Source organism: Hyaena hyaena, unplaced genomic scaffold, assembly GCF_003009895.1.
Source record: "Hyaena hyaena isolate Hyena2069 unplaced genomic scaffold, ASM300989v1 scaffold_387, whole genome shotgun sequence".
NCBI lineage: Eukaryota > Metazoa > Chordata > Mammalia > Carnivora > Hyaenidae > Hyaena > Hyaena hyaena.
The window spans coordinates 53419-68810 of NW_024081019.1; the positions used below are offsets into that span (position 1 = coordinate 53419).

At 38.9% G+C, this 15392-nt stretch overlaps 1 protein-coding gene across 2 annotated transcripts in view; it reads right to left on the reverse strand.

Moving 5' to 3' along the window:
• Positions 1–561: 561 nt before the first annotated feature.
• BBS9 (Bardet-Biedl syndrome 9) overlaps positions 562–15392 on the reverse strand; it is a 454413-nt gene continuing 439582 nt past the window's right edge. The window contains exons 22-23 of one of the 2 annotated variants that reach the window (XM_039251160.1): positions 1215–1328; positions 562–1002 (exon numbers count right to left, since the gene is read on the reverse strand). In XM_039251160.1, the coding sequence (XP_039107091.1) occupies positions 971–1002; positions 1215–1328 (146 nt within the window). In that variant the 3' untranslated portion in view covers positions 562–970. The remainder of the gene's footprint in view (positions 1003–1214; positions 1329–15392) is intronic. The other variant, XM_039251161.1, reaches the window with a different exon arrangement.

Below are 15392 nucleotides of genomic sequence, written 5' to 3' on the forward strand. Positions count from 1 at the left end.
AAATCTCTTTTATTTCTTGCACATTGTAATGTGTGAATTATTTTACAACCTGATTTTTAAAAAAATATTTTACTGTTTATTTTTGAGAGAGAGACAGAAAACAAGTAGGGAAGGGGCAAAGAGGGAGACTCAGAATCCAAAGCAGGCTCCAGACTCCCAGTTGTCAGTACAGAGCCCAACGTGGGGCTCAAACTCACAAATCGTGAGATCATGACCTGAGCTGAAGTTGGCCTCTTAACTGACTGAGGCACTCAGGCACCCCATAACCTGAATTTTTAAAAGGTGCCACATGGGGTAACGAAAAAAGGATGTTAATGTACTGCCTTCCTAGAAAATATCTGAACATTTTCATACAATACTAAAAACTTACCTTCTTCCGTTTTTAGCATAAGAGTAAATACAAAAATTCTGTAGTTTACTTTATATATAAAACAATCATAATTGAGTCTTACCGTGTGTGGAGTAGCAAAGTTTTCAGTTCCTTTTGGTTTCTTTCCTTTGAAGAAAGAACGTAGAGAAACCATCTACATAACCCTCTAGTTATAAATCAAATCCAAGATATTGTTGGACAATGAGATGCTTTATTAAAGTTGATACATTTACTATATAAGAATTCTGTGAAAAGAACAGGGTATTAAATTACTTTGGATCTAGGTCTCTGCCTTATAAAGTCTGTCCCCAAAAGATGTCCTCTCACTATATCCGATGGCTGCAAGCATACAGGTGACTAAAAAGCAGCAATATTTTTCCCTTCTAAGTTTCAACTGACTTGCCTTGGGTATTACAAATCCTCCTCGCACAATAATAATAATAATAAAAAATCCCAATCCCTAGTCTACATAGTATCATCTCCGAGCAGGTGAGATGGATGAAGCACCGGGCCAGCCCTACATTTGTGCTTGGCCTGAGGTCCACACAGGATCAGCCTTGAGAAAGCCATCTTCCCCTCAACCAGACAACTCTACTTGAACTATTCCGAGACTCCTTGGAGGGGTGAAACTTCTGGAAAAAAGAAAGAGGGCAAGAGAGAGAGAGACGGTTTGAATATTGAAAGGAATATACAAATGATCAAATTCAGCTGCATCAGTACTGAGGGGAAGGATGAAGAAGTTGGAAAACAAGCAGCTTTGCAAAATGCTCTCTGGTATAACAAGAAGTGACCAGAGTGCCACTGTCCCTGACATATCATTGGTGAAGGCCACCCATTTTCTTACCAGGCATGGGCGTCTCTACAATGAGGTGCTTGTGGTTGGTAAACAGTTCAGTGGAGTCTTGCTCTATTGATCTTTCTTCTAAGTCTGATTCTGGGATGGTAGTACAGCCACCTACTTGGAAAAAATGGATACAGTATTTTAAGCAATGTGTAGGAAAATCTGCCTCTCCACACGGCAACCACAGCTTAAGAACATACCAATCATAAAGATAACAAATGATGTGAAAACAATCTTCAGGAGCAGACCAAAAAGAATAACCATAAATGTCTCTCTTTTTGGTGAAAATATCAGGAATGAATTATTGCCCCCAAGGACATATTATGCCGAGATCACTTAGCAACAGCAGCAATGGTGTTGCCTTTAAATTTATTCTTTTTAAAGTTAGAAAAGACAAAACCGACAGCACATGTGATATCCGTAATATAAAGGAGCCCCAGCAGGAATTCTCTTTAATACCAGAGCATCAGAAACTATAAAAAACAAAGCACATCGACCACGAGGGAATGAAACTTTTCGTGAGCAAAGAAGAAGGCTGCTGGTATTCTGAGATGGTGATTGTGGTGGTATTTCTCTGGAATTTGACTCTAACCCTGCATCCCAGCACCTCACAAGACAGACACAAACACTTCATAATTCAGCAGCAAAGCCTTAAGCTACCTTGTGGAAGCTTTCAATTCCAAGTCAATTCCACAGTGATCTGAGGATGAGCCAGCACCACTGCACTTCTGAAATACTGGGTATAAGTCATTTGATTTTATTCACCAAAATCTTGTGGGGGAAACTCATTTGAGAATTTCTTCTTGCCTATATCTGCAACTTGATTTGACTAATTTGCCATCATTTCCCAGAAATGTACTGACATGCTGTATACTATACATATTTTTTTCCCAAAGCTATTCATCTTGTTAATGAAGTGTGAATTTTCTTTTCCTTTTCTGAGGCTTCTCACACAGAGTCCAAAGCCTCTGTACTCAAGTTTGGCTTTATGTATGAGGGGGTTTATGAGGAAAAAGAGGGTATCACAGCACTGATTTGTAAACCACATTGTTCAAGTGAAAAGGAAGTGGCAAGATCCCAAGTCTGAAGATTACCATTTGTCCCTCTGTATCACCTCTGAAAAAGAAAATGATGCCCAGGAAACTTGAAAGAAAAGCATTTTCACATTCATAAAATAAGAATTAGAGGTAACCTCAGAGGTCCCCCAGGAGGAAATGTTGGAATTCTCCATCAATGCAATGAAACTTGCCCAGCTATATCTGAAAATGGCATGGGCCCCATCCAGAAGGAGAACCAGGCTTATTTTTAATCTCTTTCCAAAGCCTGTAGATCATGGTAACAATAACTATCATTATTCAGTACTTTCAAAGTGCTCAGTCCATATTATCTCATTTAGTTCCTAGAAACTATGAAATAGGTATTATTCTCATCTTACAGATAAGAAAACTGAAACCGCATGAGATGTAACTTGCCAACATCACACAGCTCCTAAAGAGTAAGGAGTAAGACCAAACTCCCACCGAAGTTGACAACTTCTAATGCTCATGTTATCTAACCACTGACTTTATGACTCTCAGTTGCAGCATTAGCCAGAGATATGTGGCTGCAGGTCTCAGGTGTGTCAGTGAGGCTTTATCCTACATGGCAATCCACTGAGTGTGGCTGCCAGGAATGCTGTTTAGAGTATTGTGAGGCCAGGGCAGGCTCCAAGGTGCTGGGGCCTTGAAAAAGACCAAGAAATAGCACCCTTCTTCTCCTCTTGGCCCCTCATCCAGTTGAGAAAAAAAAATAGGGTATGTATGGTGAGAGAGAAATACTTCTCTAAGACTAATGATAGGGAAAAACAGAAAGAAGGGATGTGCTCCCTGCAGAACAGAACCTGGTCTTAAGAAAAAAGAACCTAGAATGGATTGGTTTCTCATTGCACACTCAAAAATCAGGTGAAGGCATCTCTGGGGCAGTGGGAGGGAGGAAGTAGGCCGAGGCCAGGAATATTCTACTCATATAGCTATCTTCACACACAGGAAACTTCAGGCCTGGGAAAGAAGTGTACCCAGCCAACAAATGGGAAGAGTACAATGATCAGTTGGCGGTGTCTGCCATGTTTTTGGAGAGAGGTAAGTCCCTACTGATTAATTGGTGTCCACCTTTTTATTTTTTTTTTCTTTTATTTTATTCCAGCTAACTCAATATTGAGGCAAGACAGACAATAAAGACTTAAAAGCACTTCCTAGTTCTTTAATCCATGGACATAAAAGGACAAGTCAGTCATTACAGACTATGAACAACTTATGTAATTTCCTCTTTTCTCCTTGGCACAAAAATTTTTGCCTTGTCCTTAGTACAGAGAGATAACACATCTCCAAATCCCACTGCAGGGCTGACCAGTCACTTGCCCTGGGAATCCCACCCCACCCCCCCCTTTTGGGGGATGCCTCCATGCAGCCAGACTGACCAACCATATGCCCCGAGTTTCTGCCCTCCTAGCTTGGAAGAAACAATAAGGTATGGAGTCTGGCATTTTGACCCATGGGAAATGGGAGAAGGGGAAAAGTTGGGAAGAGAATTCCCCTCCTGCCTCTCCCGGGTGGATTCTGACTGATTATTTAACTTTTGTCAACCTCTAGGAAAGTACTGTGTGCAGGGCAGAGGTACCTGCTGGGTCTCTTCACTTTATATTACATCACATATTTCCCTGACTCCCTTGCTTTTTTCCTCATCCCTGAGTTTGACGAATAAACCATCATTTTAATACTTGCCTCGGGATCTGCTTTATTGCAAAAATCAATGATACTGGAAGTAGTTCTAAAAAGCTGGCCTTCAACATGGAATTTTGAGATTAAAATGCCCACCTATGTGTAAGAAATAGGGGTTCCATGGCTAGGAATAAACAGGAAGGGAATAACACTGTTATGTAATTATGTAAGTTTTTATCCACGGCTAACTGGAATGAAGTGCACGTAGAGGTCAAGAATGGCAGATCAAATAGCTGTGGAGTGGAAATATTTATAATTATAAGCATTCCAGAATAGGGTGGCTGCTTCTGATGACTAGATACCCTGGAAAAATACAAAATGCCAAGTATGGGGAACCTCATAGGCAATGAAAGGCACATCCAGAAACTCAGAAGTTTACTGTAGTCTTGAGAGTTTAAGTGAGATCACTGGACACACATCACTGGCTATCACCAGGAAGACTTTTCGAAATGCAGAATCTTAGGCCTGACCTCAGAGCCACTGAATTTGAATATGCTAAGAAGGACAGATGAATACATCTGATGGGATTTTTATTAGGAAAAAGAAAATATTTGTTAAAAACTTAAGAGTAAGCAGTAAAATGATAGAAATAAAGTATAAAACCTCCAGACTAACAGAGACCCTCTGAAGCCTATCCGTGGAAATGGAGCCTGGTTTCCACAGATATTAGATGAAGTATCCTTGGCTTAGAGCCTGTCCCATCAAAGGATAAGGGGAAGAAAAACCACAGCTGGATGAAATCATCCAAACACACATGGTGTGTGCAACACATAAGGGCCAACAGGCAAAAACAAGTGAGGGCCGGGGATCTCCTGATCTGGAAATCCTAGTACCATGGACCCAGTGTGTGCCGGCCACGTGGCTATGAATTTTCAATGCATTAGCTCATTCAATCCTCAGACAACCCTATCAGGAAGGGTTTACTGGCCCCATTTTGCAATTATAAAAATACCGTTATTAATTTGTAATTTTTCCTCTGCTTTCCCTCCTCTTTTTCCTCTTTCTGCAAAGTTTCCATAGCTTCCTTTTGTGCTTCCCTACCTCAGAAATTTGTACTGAGGCCAAATCAAAAGTAGGCTGAAGATACTTTCTTTTCTAGCCTTGGTCTTCCATGGCCTGAGCTCGCTGATGATATGAAAGTGCCTCTGGGGAAAGATTTTCTCTAGTAATTCAGAGGGTTAAAGAGACCCAGGTTGGACCACCCCAAGGAAGCAAGGCATCAAGGGATGGAGTCGTCGGCACAAGGAGGGTTAGGCATCAGGAGCCTCAACCTCACCAAGGATTCCCTTGTGCACCAGGCCTCTGCTGTGGGCTTAGACAATGAGAATGTTGACAGTACTGTGGCCCTGTTTTCTGAGTCCATATGGAGATAGGAGCCAAGGGAGATGGGGTGGGCAGTAATAACAGAGACTAAATTTCCCACCTTTCCTGCTAGGAAAGAAAATAAAATAAAAATTTTGACATTTTTTGCATCCCTGACCTAGCTTTCTTTGCAAGACTAAGTGTCAGGCCTGCGAGAAAGTCTCAATTAATTGAATGTAAACCTAGAGATTACATCATTTGTCAAAGGTCACACAGCAAGTCTACATGAGCTGTAGTCTAGCTCTTTCCATGGCAGCCATGCTTCTCAAAAGGACCAGTTTTTAAAATTTCCAATCTATCTAAACTAATACTTTTGTAAAACATGATAATAAAAGGAATTACTAGAAAAATGAAATGAACAATAAAGCAGCCCTCATCCATTAGTAATAGATTCAATCTATTTTTCAATTCAATCTACTTTGTAAAAGTACTCTGTCAGTTGCTTTAAGTTTTTCAACGCTTACTCTAGATTTTAGGTAACAAAAAAGTCTGCAGGAAGATGCCAGTCTTCTAGCCACAAGTTATGGTCTACCCTAATCAATGTGATATACAGAATTAGAGGAGAAATAATAATTCAGCAAACTCCTAACTATCTAAAATTCAGATAGCCAGCAAACTCATCTTGGCAACAGGGACTTCTCACAACTTACATATCTCTGTTTTCCTCAAATATGTGGCTGGCAGCTCCGTCAATGCAGTGTCCAGAGTGGCCGCTATTGCTGTGCCAGTGGAGGGTGTCCAAGTTCCCCAATTCCTGCTGCTGCCACAACTATGGAGCCTACTTCTATTTCTGTGCTCTTATATAAGAGGAGCTTCATTAAGAGAATCTGGGATCAGGAGTTGGAATTTTGGGTGCATTTTCATAAGAGAGCAGTGTGATAAGTGGCAGCTAACCTCTGCAGGTAAAATTTTAAAACATGAAGTATGTATTATGAATTATGAGCAATCAGCATAGAAGCATTTGAAATAAGATGGTTTATAAATTGGAGACTAAATATTTAGGAGGATATTTTTGAGGCCCTTTACTATGCTGGCTATTCCTCTGAACTGTTAACAAATTATGTGCAAGCTCATTTGTGCTAACCACACCCATATGTAAAAATTTGGGTTTTTTGTAAGTTAATAGCACATTAACACATATAGCAATTCGCATGTAGCCAGAAAATTATTTATGTAGAAAATCTTACCTAAAATTCCAGATAGGAGATCACCCTATATATATAAAGATAATTCAATTCTGGGAGGGTTTTTTTGTTTGTTTTTTTGTTTGTTTGTTTGTTTGTTTTAGGGAGTCCAAACTAGCCTCAAACTTGTTTCTGAATTTAAAAGCAAATGATAAAATGGTTAAACTTCTTCCTTACCAGGTGGAATACATTTTCTCAACAAGGACATTACACTAAGGAATTTCTACCCACTGTCAGAAAAGTAAACAAACAAAAATAATGATAAAAAAGACCTTGGGCCCTATCTATAGGTTGCTACTATGGCATTTACTATAAAAGTTACAGTGTTCAAAGGCCAAGATAGGAGGCCAGGCAGAAACAAATGGGACTCTCTTCTAGAATACTACATAGAGATCAAAATCAGGATGACAAGGTAAGCATTGATACGCTGTCAAATGTGTAACCAGTTAGCTGTCACGAAAGAAAAGCAAAGCCCTAATCTGTAGTGCCTGCCCATTTCCATGGTGTCAATACTCCCATCATGGCCAACCTCCAGTAAGCAAGGTGAAATTACAAGTAGGGCACTTGGCAGAGCAGCGCAGGAGCTCACAGTTAGATAGTACTTTCACCGTACAGGCTCTATAGACACCAACTTCAAGAGCACAGATAATACTAAAATGCAGTAAAATATTAGTGAAGAGTTTTGAGGTATATTACCTTTGTTCTTAATACAATGTATTTGATTATAAATTTATATAATTTAGTTTTTAATAATGCCTGAATTTATCAATGAGCTCACAGAATTCCTAAATATTCAACAATTGGCTCTCATGAGCTAGTGAGAGCCAGCTCTAGCACTGAAGGTGGGCATGGTATATGGGGTTTAATGTTAGATTTTGAGCCCTCCATTCAAATGTGGTACAGCATTTATGAGCCAACCAATCCTCTGGAACAAGTTATTTCACTTCAATGAGCCTCAGTTTCCTTATCTATAAAATAGAGGCTATGACATTCCTATTTCATTAGAGAGAAAGTGATGAGTGCGTACAAGTGCCTGGCACATTGAAAAACACAATTAACTTTTGACTATTTATTTTCAGGTCAAAGTTAGGAACTCTAAAAGAAGAGTAAATAGGCCAAGATAAAAGTCCCTACAGGTGGGAGTCTGAAAGGGCAGGTTCACACAGGCTGATGCCTCTATGGGTCAAAGACACAGCTCTGGATCAAAAAGGAAAGTATACAGAAACCTTAAACGTAGGGCCACCTCTGAAGCGGACTACTCTATATTACTCATGCCCTATCTTATATCTTTCCTTCTACTTGATTAGCTGAGTTGGAATATTTAAGTCTATCCCCACGTGAATCCTGGTGGCCCAGCTTACCTGCCTCACTATCTAACTTATAACTCAAATAGCCTAAATCAGGAGTTGGCCAGATAGCAAATATTTTTTAAGCTCCCCAGGCCATCTGATCTGTGGTACAACTACTCAATTTTGCCACTGCAGTGCAAATACAGCCAAAAACGATATGTAAACATGAATGAGCACTGGTTGTGTTCCAATAAAAGTTGATTTACTAAAATAGGCAGTAGGCCATATTTGGCCTGTGGATCATAAATAGTTTGCCAACCCCTGGCCTAATCCAAGGCTCACAGAAAGCCACTCTTCATACAGTATCCTAGAGGCATTTAATACTGGTAGATCACCTTATAGTATTACTATAATAACTGGAGGAAGGAGGAGGAGGGACAGGAAGAGAATGAAAAGGAGGAGGAGGAGAAAAAAAAGTAGTAGTTTGAAAGCATATTTTTTCCAGGGCGCCTGGGTTGCGCAGTGGGTTTAGCATCTGACTTGGGCTCAGGTCATGATCACACAGTTAGTGAGATCTTATAGTCCATGAGTTCAAGCCCTGCACTGGGCTTGCTACTGTCACCATAGGGCCTGCTTCAGATTCTCTGTCCCTCTCTCTCTGCCTCTCCCCTGATCTCTCTCTCTCTTTAAAAAAAAATAAACTTTTTTTTTTTTTTTTTTAAGAAAAAGCATATTATTTTCCCTATTGCTACAGTGTTCTTTTGGTTTGGGCAGTGATAAACTATTTTTTTTTTGACATTAAACAAAAGTTCTGTTTATTAAGCATTAGACAATAATTACTTTTGTCTTCTCATTTTCTTTTCATATCTCCTCAATTTCTTAGACTCCTTATTCATCAAGATCAATAAGCACATATTACAAAATTATCCTCACCCTCTACCATAGTTATTGTTCAAAATTATATTTAAGGTAGTTTCTTTTTTTTTTTTTTTTACAAATAGTTTATTGTTAAATTAGTTTCCACATAACACTCAGTGCTCATCCCCATAAGTGTCCTCCTCTAAACTATTTTTTAACAGACTTCTTTCAGAACCATTTTAGATGTTCAGAAAAAGTTAGCAGATAGTACAGTGAATTCCCATATATCCTCTGCACAGTTATCCCTATTGTGATAACGTACATTAGTATGGTACATTTGTTATGATCAATGAACCAATTATTGTTAACCAAAGCCCATAGTCTATTCAAATTTCCTTAGTTTTTACCTAATATCTTTTTTCTGTTTCAAGGTCCCAGCTAGGACACCAAATGACATTAGCTGTCATGTCTCCTTTGGCTCTTCTTGGTTGTGACAGTTTCTCAGATTTCCCCTTGTTTTTTTGATGGCCCTGACAGTTTTGAGAAGTATTGGTCATATATATTGCAGAACGGACTTCTACTGGCATTTGTCTGATGTTTTTCTCATGAGTAGGCTGGGAAAAATTTTATAAGAGGTTTCTCTTTATAAATCATTAAGGTTTCCAATATTTCAGAATTGTATCCAGGTGTTTATCTTTCCTTCTTTCAAAAGTGAGAGCTAAGTGGGCAGTGAATGGAGAGGCTACTGAAGTGGAGAAAGGCCAACAGTGAGGCTTAACCTAGACAGTGAAGTTGACAGTAGTGGACCAGGCTGGATCTGGCTGCTGAACCAGTTGCTCCATCTGTAAAAAGAGGGTCTTAAAGAGAACTATCAGGAGGATTACATGAGACCAGGTACACCTACTACAGTGTTCAACACACAGTCTACTTTATCATCTCTGCCCTGTATGAATTTTTTGGGGCATAGATGTACATTCTGCCTCATTTTTGTGGAATCAAAGAACTTCAGCTTTCAGTTCAACCACGTTCATTTAATAGATATCAAAACAGGGGCTCAGAGATTGTAGAATGCCCTGAATGTCCCAGAGCGAGTTCTGATTCCCCTGCTTCCTACACCACTAGAGCTTTCTCAAGAATGCCTCCTTTTCCAGAAAGATCTCAATGGATTTGTTCGTGTGTTGGCTGTCCTAACTAGTACTTCCTTTCAATGATACAGAAAATCCAGCAGGTTGGCAGGCTGTTCTTTGGGTATATTTTAAGACTTTGTTGATTTATTTTCTTGCAACAGTGACCTTTGCAGTCAATTAGGTGTATGGGTGAGAATGTTCCATTCCTTCAGGGAGGAAAAAAAATCTTTTCTTCTTTTTTCTTCATATATGTAAGAGAAATCAAACAAGGTGACACTGAGAATCACAAATGACCCTAGACGCTACTCTGACTTGCCTGCCAAAAATCGTCTGTTTATGCGGCCTGAACTGCCACTTAGAATTAAAAACACAGAAACCTCAAATATACACCAGTGATATTTTTCATTTAATCAAGATTTAGTTGGTGGATACAGTGTTTTTTGAGGTTAACATTCAGATTTCATTTCAAAGGTTTATAATTCATGTGAAGTGTGGGGAATGGGTGCTTTGAAAATAATATTTCACTATTTTAAATATGAAGGGCTTCCCAAAGAGACTATGAGTAGTTTAAAATTTCTCTAAAAATAGAACCATTGGGAAATGTTTTATTCTTTATCCCCTCCTCATCTCTTTATCTATCTACACGTGTGTGTGTGTGTGTGTGTGTGTGTGTGTGTGTGAACACATACGAGCGCACAGGCATACAGATATGTATAAGCATTCTCCTGGTAATTCTCCTTTACTGTGTTCATTCCTAGCTGCTTTTATTTTTATTTGTTTGTTATTTTGAAGTAGGCTTCACGCCCAGCACAAAGCCCGTTCTGGGGTTTGAACTCACCACCCTGAGATCAAGAACTGAGCTGATATCAAGAGTCAGATGCTAAACCAACTGAGCTACCCAGGTGCCCCCTAATTTGTTTTTAAATATATTTTTTTCTAATCCAATGACAATGTAAGCTTAGAAAACCAGTATCTTACTGTATGTTTGTATAGTGATTTTAGCTGAGCATTTAGAAACTTTTTGGCAAAGTTTGGCCACTGGAAGGAAGGGAGCAAGTAGAAGAAACAGGGAGACAGAGGATGAAAAGGAAAGGGGACAGAGAAGGATGAATCACCAACATAGTCTATGATTCTGTGTACACACTCCTATGTAAGATATTTGGGGTGATTCACTGAAGCTGTAGACAATCAAATATTTGAGCATAAAAAATACATTAGCAATTAGGAAAACATAATGAAAACCAAGAGGTGTACAGCTAGGAAGAGTTGTGGATAAAACACAGATTAAGGACTTATACAAGGGCTATGGAGGAGATAAAGGGTAAAAAGTTCTAAAGGAAAAGTAGGGCTACACTTCCTCTGATCAATCCCCCACTGACCTCTCCTCTTCCAAAATGAACTTCAGATCAAAGTGTCTGGTCTGCCCCATACTTGGACTTAACATTTCCTCAAGGGCACATCATAATTGGTAAGGCTGTGCTGGATGGAAATTGTATGTGTGTGTGTGTGTGTGTGTGTGTGTGTATGTGTGACTCTGTTTTGTGCTTAAAAGCCATTCTGGATTTAGAAAGGTGCTAACTATGTGTTCCAGAAAAACAAAGCATATATATATATCTACCTCCATCCTGCCCTTCTCTGCCCTTTACTTTGTTGTAATGTGGAAGCACCTGACCCTTAACGTGGTCCAATTTTATTGTTTCAAAATTCAGCAAAGCAGAAGAAGAAAATGCCTTTCTATTTAGTCCTAGGTGTCCAGTTTCAACATACAATATTTGTTTTCCTATGATCTGTTTCAGCCCATTCTACATTTTTTTCTCCCAGTATTTGCAGAAGCCATGCTGACTGCATCAACAGTAGCTCATCCACCAGCAACAGAAATAATAATGGCTACCAAAGAGAGGCAGATGAAGGTCACTGTTAAGTGTGTCCAACATGACGACCTATGGAATGTATGTGAATCCAATTCTGCTATTTATTAATAAGCTTTGATCCTCCCCCACACAGTGAGAACTTGAAATGTGTTCAAGACTATGCATGTACCTATGTTTGAAAATATTTCCATTTCACACCTCACAGCAGAGACCAAGTGTGTGAATAAAAGAGAGTCTAATATATTTTAAGAGGTCTCGCATGCGTCTCAACAAGTTTTAAAATCCCCATAAAGGCTAAATACTAAGTCCCTTGGGGTATAAGGGCTCCAGCCAGAGAGTCTGGACTTAAGAGAGCAGGGTGCTCCTGGCATTAAGATGTTTCCACAACTTGAATAATGATAGGTGTCCAAGTATTCTTATTCTTTAAGCTGGACCACCATTTAGAATTTAGGTCCACTTGGTAGAGGGGATTAAGAAACAAAGTAACGTAGCCATTTTCATCCACTGATAATTATGTAAACAGAATGTACCAAGCAGAAAAAGTCTTATTTACAAAAAAGCAAGCACAGTCCATAAATCCTACAGATTGGAATGGATCCAGGTTAAGAATTTCTCCAGATGTCAGTCTGTAAACAGGGCTTCACAAAGTGAATTCCCCAATTAATTGTTGGCAAGAGTGATCCCTACACTACGCTAATGCATTATGACCCCCTACCATATGTAGGTGAATTGTTGTCTGGCCCTATAGATCATTAATCAGTTATGACACAACTCGGGAGAAAGAAGCTAGGGTCAGCGCAACTTCTGATATGGAAAGAAGACACCATAAAGTTATTGCTCGGGAACTCCAAGCTGAAGGAAATGAGAACTCTTCCTATTTATTTGCATTACATCTGTTTTTCTAACACATTTAGTTCTTAACCTGGAGCACTTGGAAAGGCACACACCCAGTAAGAACAGAAACATGAACCTTAAAAAAAAAAAAAAAAAAAGACTCACTATTTGTTAAAGTCTCCAATCATAATGTTTTCCCACATGTTAACAAGGCCATTAAATCCTCCAAACAGGAATACAAAAGTATTACCCGGGCATTGTGAGAAGGTGGGGAAGAAGAGAAAGTTAATATTTGTTTTTCCTTGCCAGTTGATCAATGTCTAGAGCACTCTGCAATGAAATGCAAGATCTATTGTGCTTCAACTAGATCTTCTCTATACTGATAAGTACAGTATTTTCTTGTTCAAAAAGAAGGTGACTGTGGTTTTTAATTTCCATTTTGCTTCTAAACCCTAAGGAAATAGAATGTACAACTGGAAAGAGACATAATTTTAAGACATTTCCATTTCAAATACTTTCCTCTCCTAACTCCCACTTCAGAGACCAACTCTCTCTCAAAAGTACACACTCACAAATAAAACATTATAGCCACAGTTGAGAAAGAAAGGAAGCCAATAGTTCTGCAATAATAATTTCTTTTTAAAAATGAAATGAAATAGTAAGAGCATAACTCTACTCTGCCTGGACATTGCATAATAAGAGAGCCAGTGTTCTTCACAGCTTCCCTCTTGCAACAAGTGGCTGTTAATTCCCCCAGTGAACCTGGCAACATTTCTTCAACTTAAGTTTCTTTCCACAACCCAATTAAAAGCCATAATTGTGTTGACCAAATTATGTTGTTTTTAATAATGACAGAGTCTAGGTGGTGATTATGAAATGAAGAGTTCAGTTGGGTCACTCTGGCTACAAACAGGTTGAGAAAAAAGAGAAAAGAGCCCAGTGGCTCTGGAGAGTGCCTGTTTCATTTTATTCTTCACATATGATGAAGGACCTGAATAGACCCTGGGGACTCATTCCAAAGCAACTTTATTGTCTAGTGATATATTTCTGTAATATTCCATTAAATAATGTCATATCTTGCAGAAAAAGGAAATGTACACAGGATGGTAAGTTAGCCCAGGGATCGCAGAGAGGGGTGTCCTGAAAAGGGGAGTGGCATAGCAAGTATCATACCTTAAACAAAGTTACATAAGTCTGATCCTTAGTTTCCTTTTCCCAGAAATGCAGAAAATATAACATTTATCTTATGAGAGAAAAGGATCAAACTAGTTAATGCCTGTAATAGAGTTATCATAAAGCCTGGCACACAGTAACATCCCAATAAATGTTAGCTATTATTTTCATGATTAACCCCCAACATACATTAGTCATTACTATTACAGCCAATTACACATGAAACTGCAAGCCATAAGGACAGCACAAATTTATATTTGACAAATTAAAAAATGTTCAAGTGAAAACTGAGGATGGGGTAAGCAAACCAATGGTGGAATATTTCCAGCTGGACCCAATGGCCAATACCAAAACTGTCAGCACAGCATTAAAATAGTTCACCTGAAAATACTGTGTGCTTCTTCCTTTTAAGATGAAATAAATTAATATAACACTGTACATTAACTACACTGAAATTCAAATAAAATATAATGAATACATAAAATTTTAAAACAATTTTAAGACGATAACATCACGGATTAAGTTACTGTCATATATAACTACTCTTCTGGGATCACAAAAGGAATTTTTTTAAAAAGGCTCCCATGATGGTGATGATGATGACCAGCATCGTCAACATCACCATCATTATCATCAGGGGTGCATAATCACATTCATTGTTTTCTATTTACCAGCAGTGCCATTATTACTGAGAAATGCAAACCCACAAGATAATATGACATAAATGGATGAAACATTAAGATAAAAGGGTAAAAGAGTGGTAGGTTTGCTTTCTCATGGGAAATTGAAATGGCCAGCAGATGAACCTTAAAAGAGGAAGTCTGCTGACCTAGTATTACTAAACATAGGAGGCAGCCAAGGACCAAAGGAATAAAGCAATGTATTTAAATGTATGCCTTGAAGGAAGCAAACACCAATTATTTTTATATGACTTTAATTCTCCTGGTGAATACTTTATAGGTGTTGGCAAGTCCTTCTGGAAAAGGAAGGGATTATTAATGAAGAATTCAGTGGCAACTGCTCACCAGTGCTCTACAAAATAGCGCTTAACAAAGAGTCATTTAGTTCATCCCTCATCTCTAAAGATATAGAAATTTTAAAATCCTTAAAAAAACAGCTGAGTATTACATTCACATACACAATCCTTTCTATTTCAGTTTCTAGATGAGTCTCTAGCCTGCATGGTAAAAACTAATAAGCTTCCCATAGGAAAATAAACACATAGGGAGAATTTTTTTCTCTTATGCAAAGAGTAGGTACCTAATATATACGCTATATTATATAGGGAGATTCAAAAAGAAATTCATGAAACTTGAGAAAACATATAGGAAACAGTGCTTTAAAAAGTGATCTTGGACAAGTGGGATTCATTCCTGGGTTACAGGGCTGGTTCACATTCGCAAAACAATCAATGTGATACGTCACATCAATAAAAGAAAAGATAAAAACCATATGATCCTGTCAATAGATGCAGAAAAAGCATTTGACAAAATACAGCATCCCTTCTTAATAAAGACTCTAGAGGGGCGCCTGGGTGGCTTAGTCGGTTAAGCGTCCGACTTTCGCTTAGGTCATGATCTTGCGGTTCGTGGGTTCGAGCCCCGCGTCGGGCTCTGTGCTGACTGCCAGCTCAGAGCCTGGAGCCTGTTTCAGTCTGTGACTCCCTCTCTCTCTGACCCTCCCCTGCTCACGCTGTCTCTCTCTCTCTCTCCTAGAAATAAATAAAA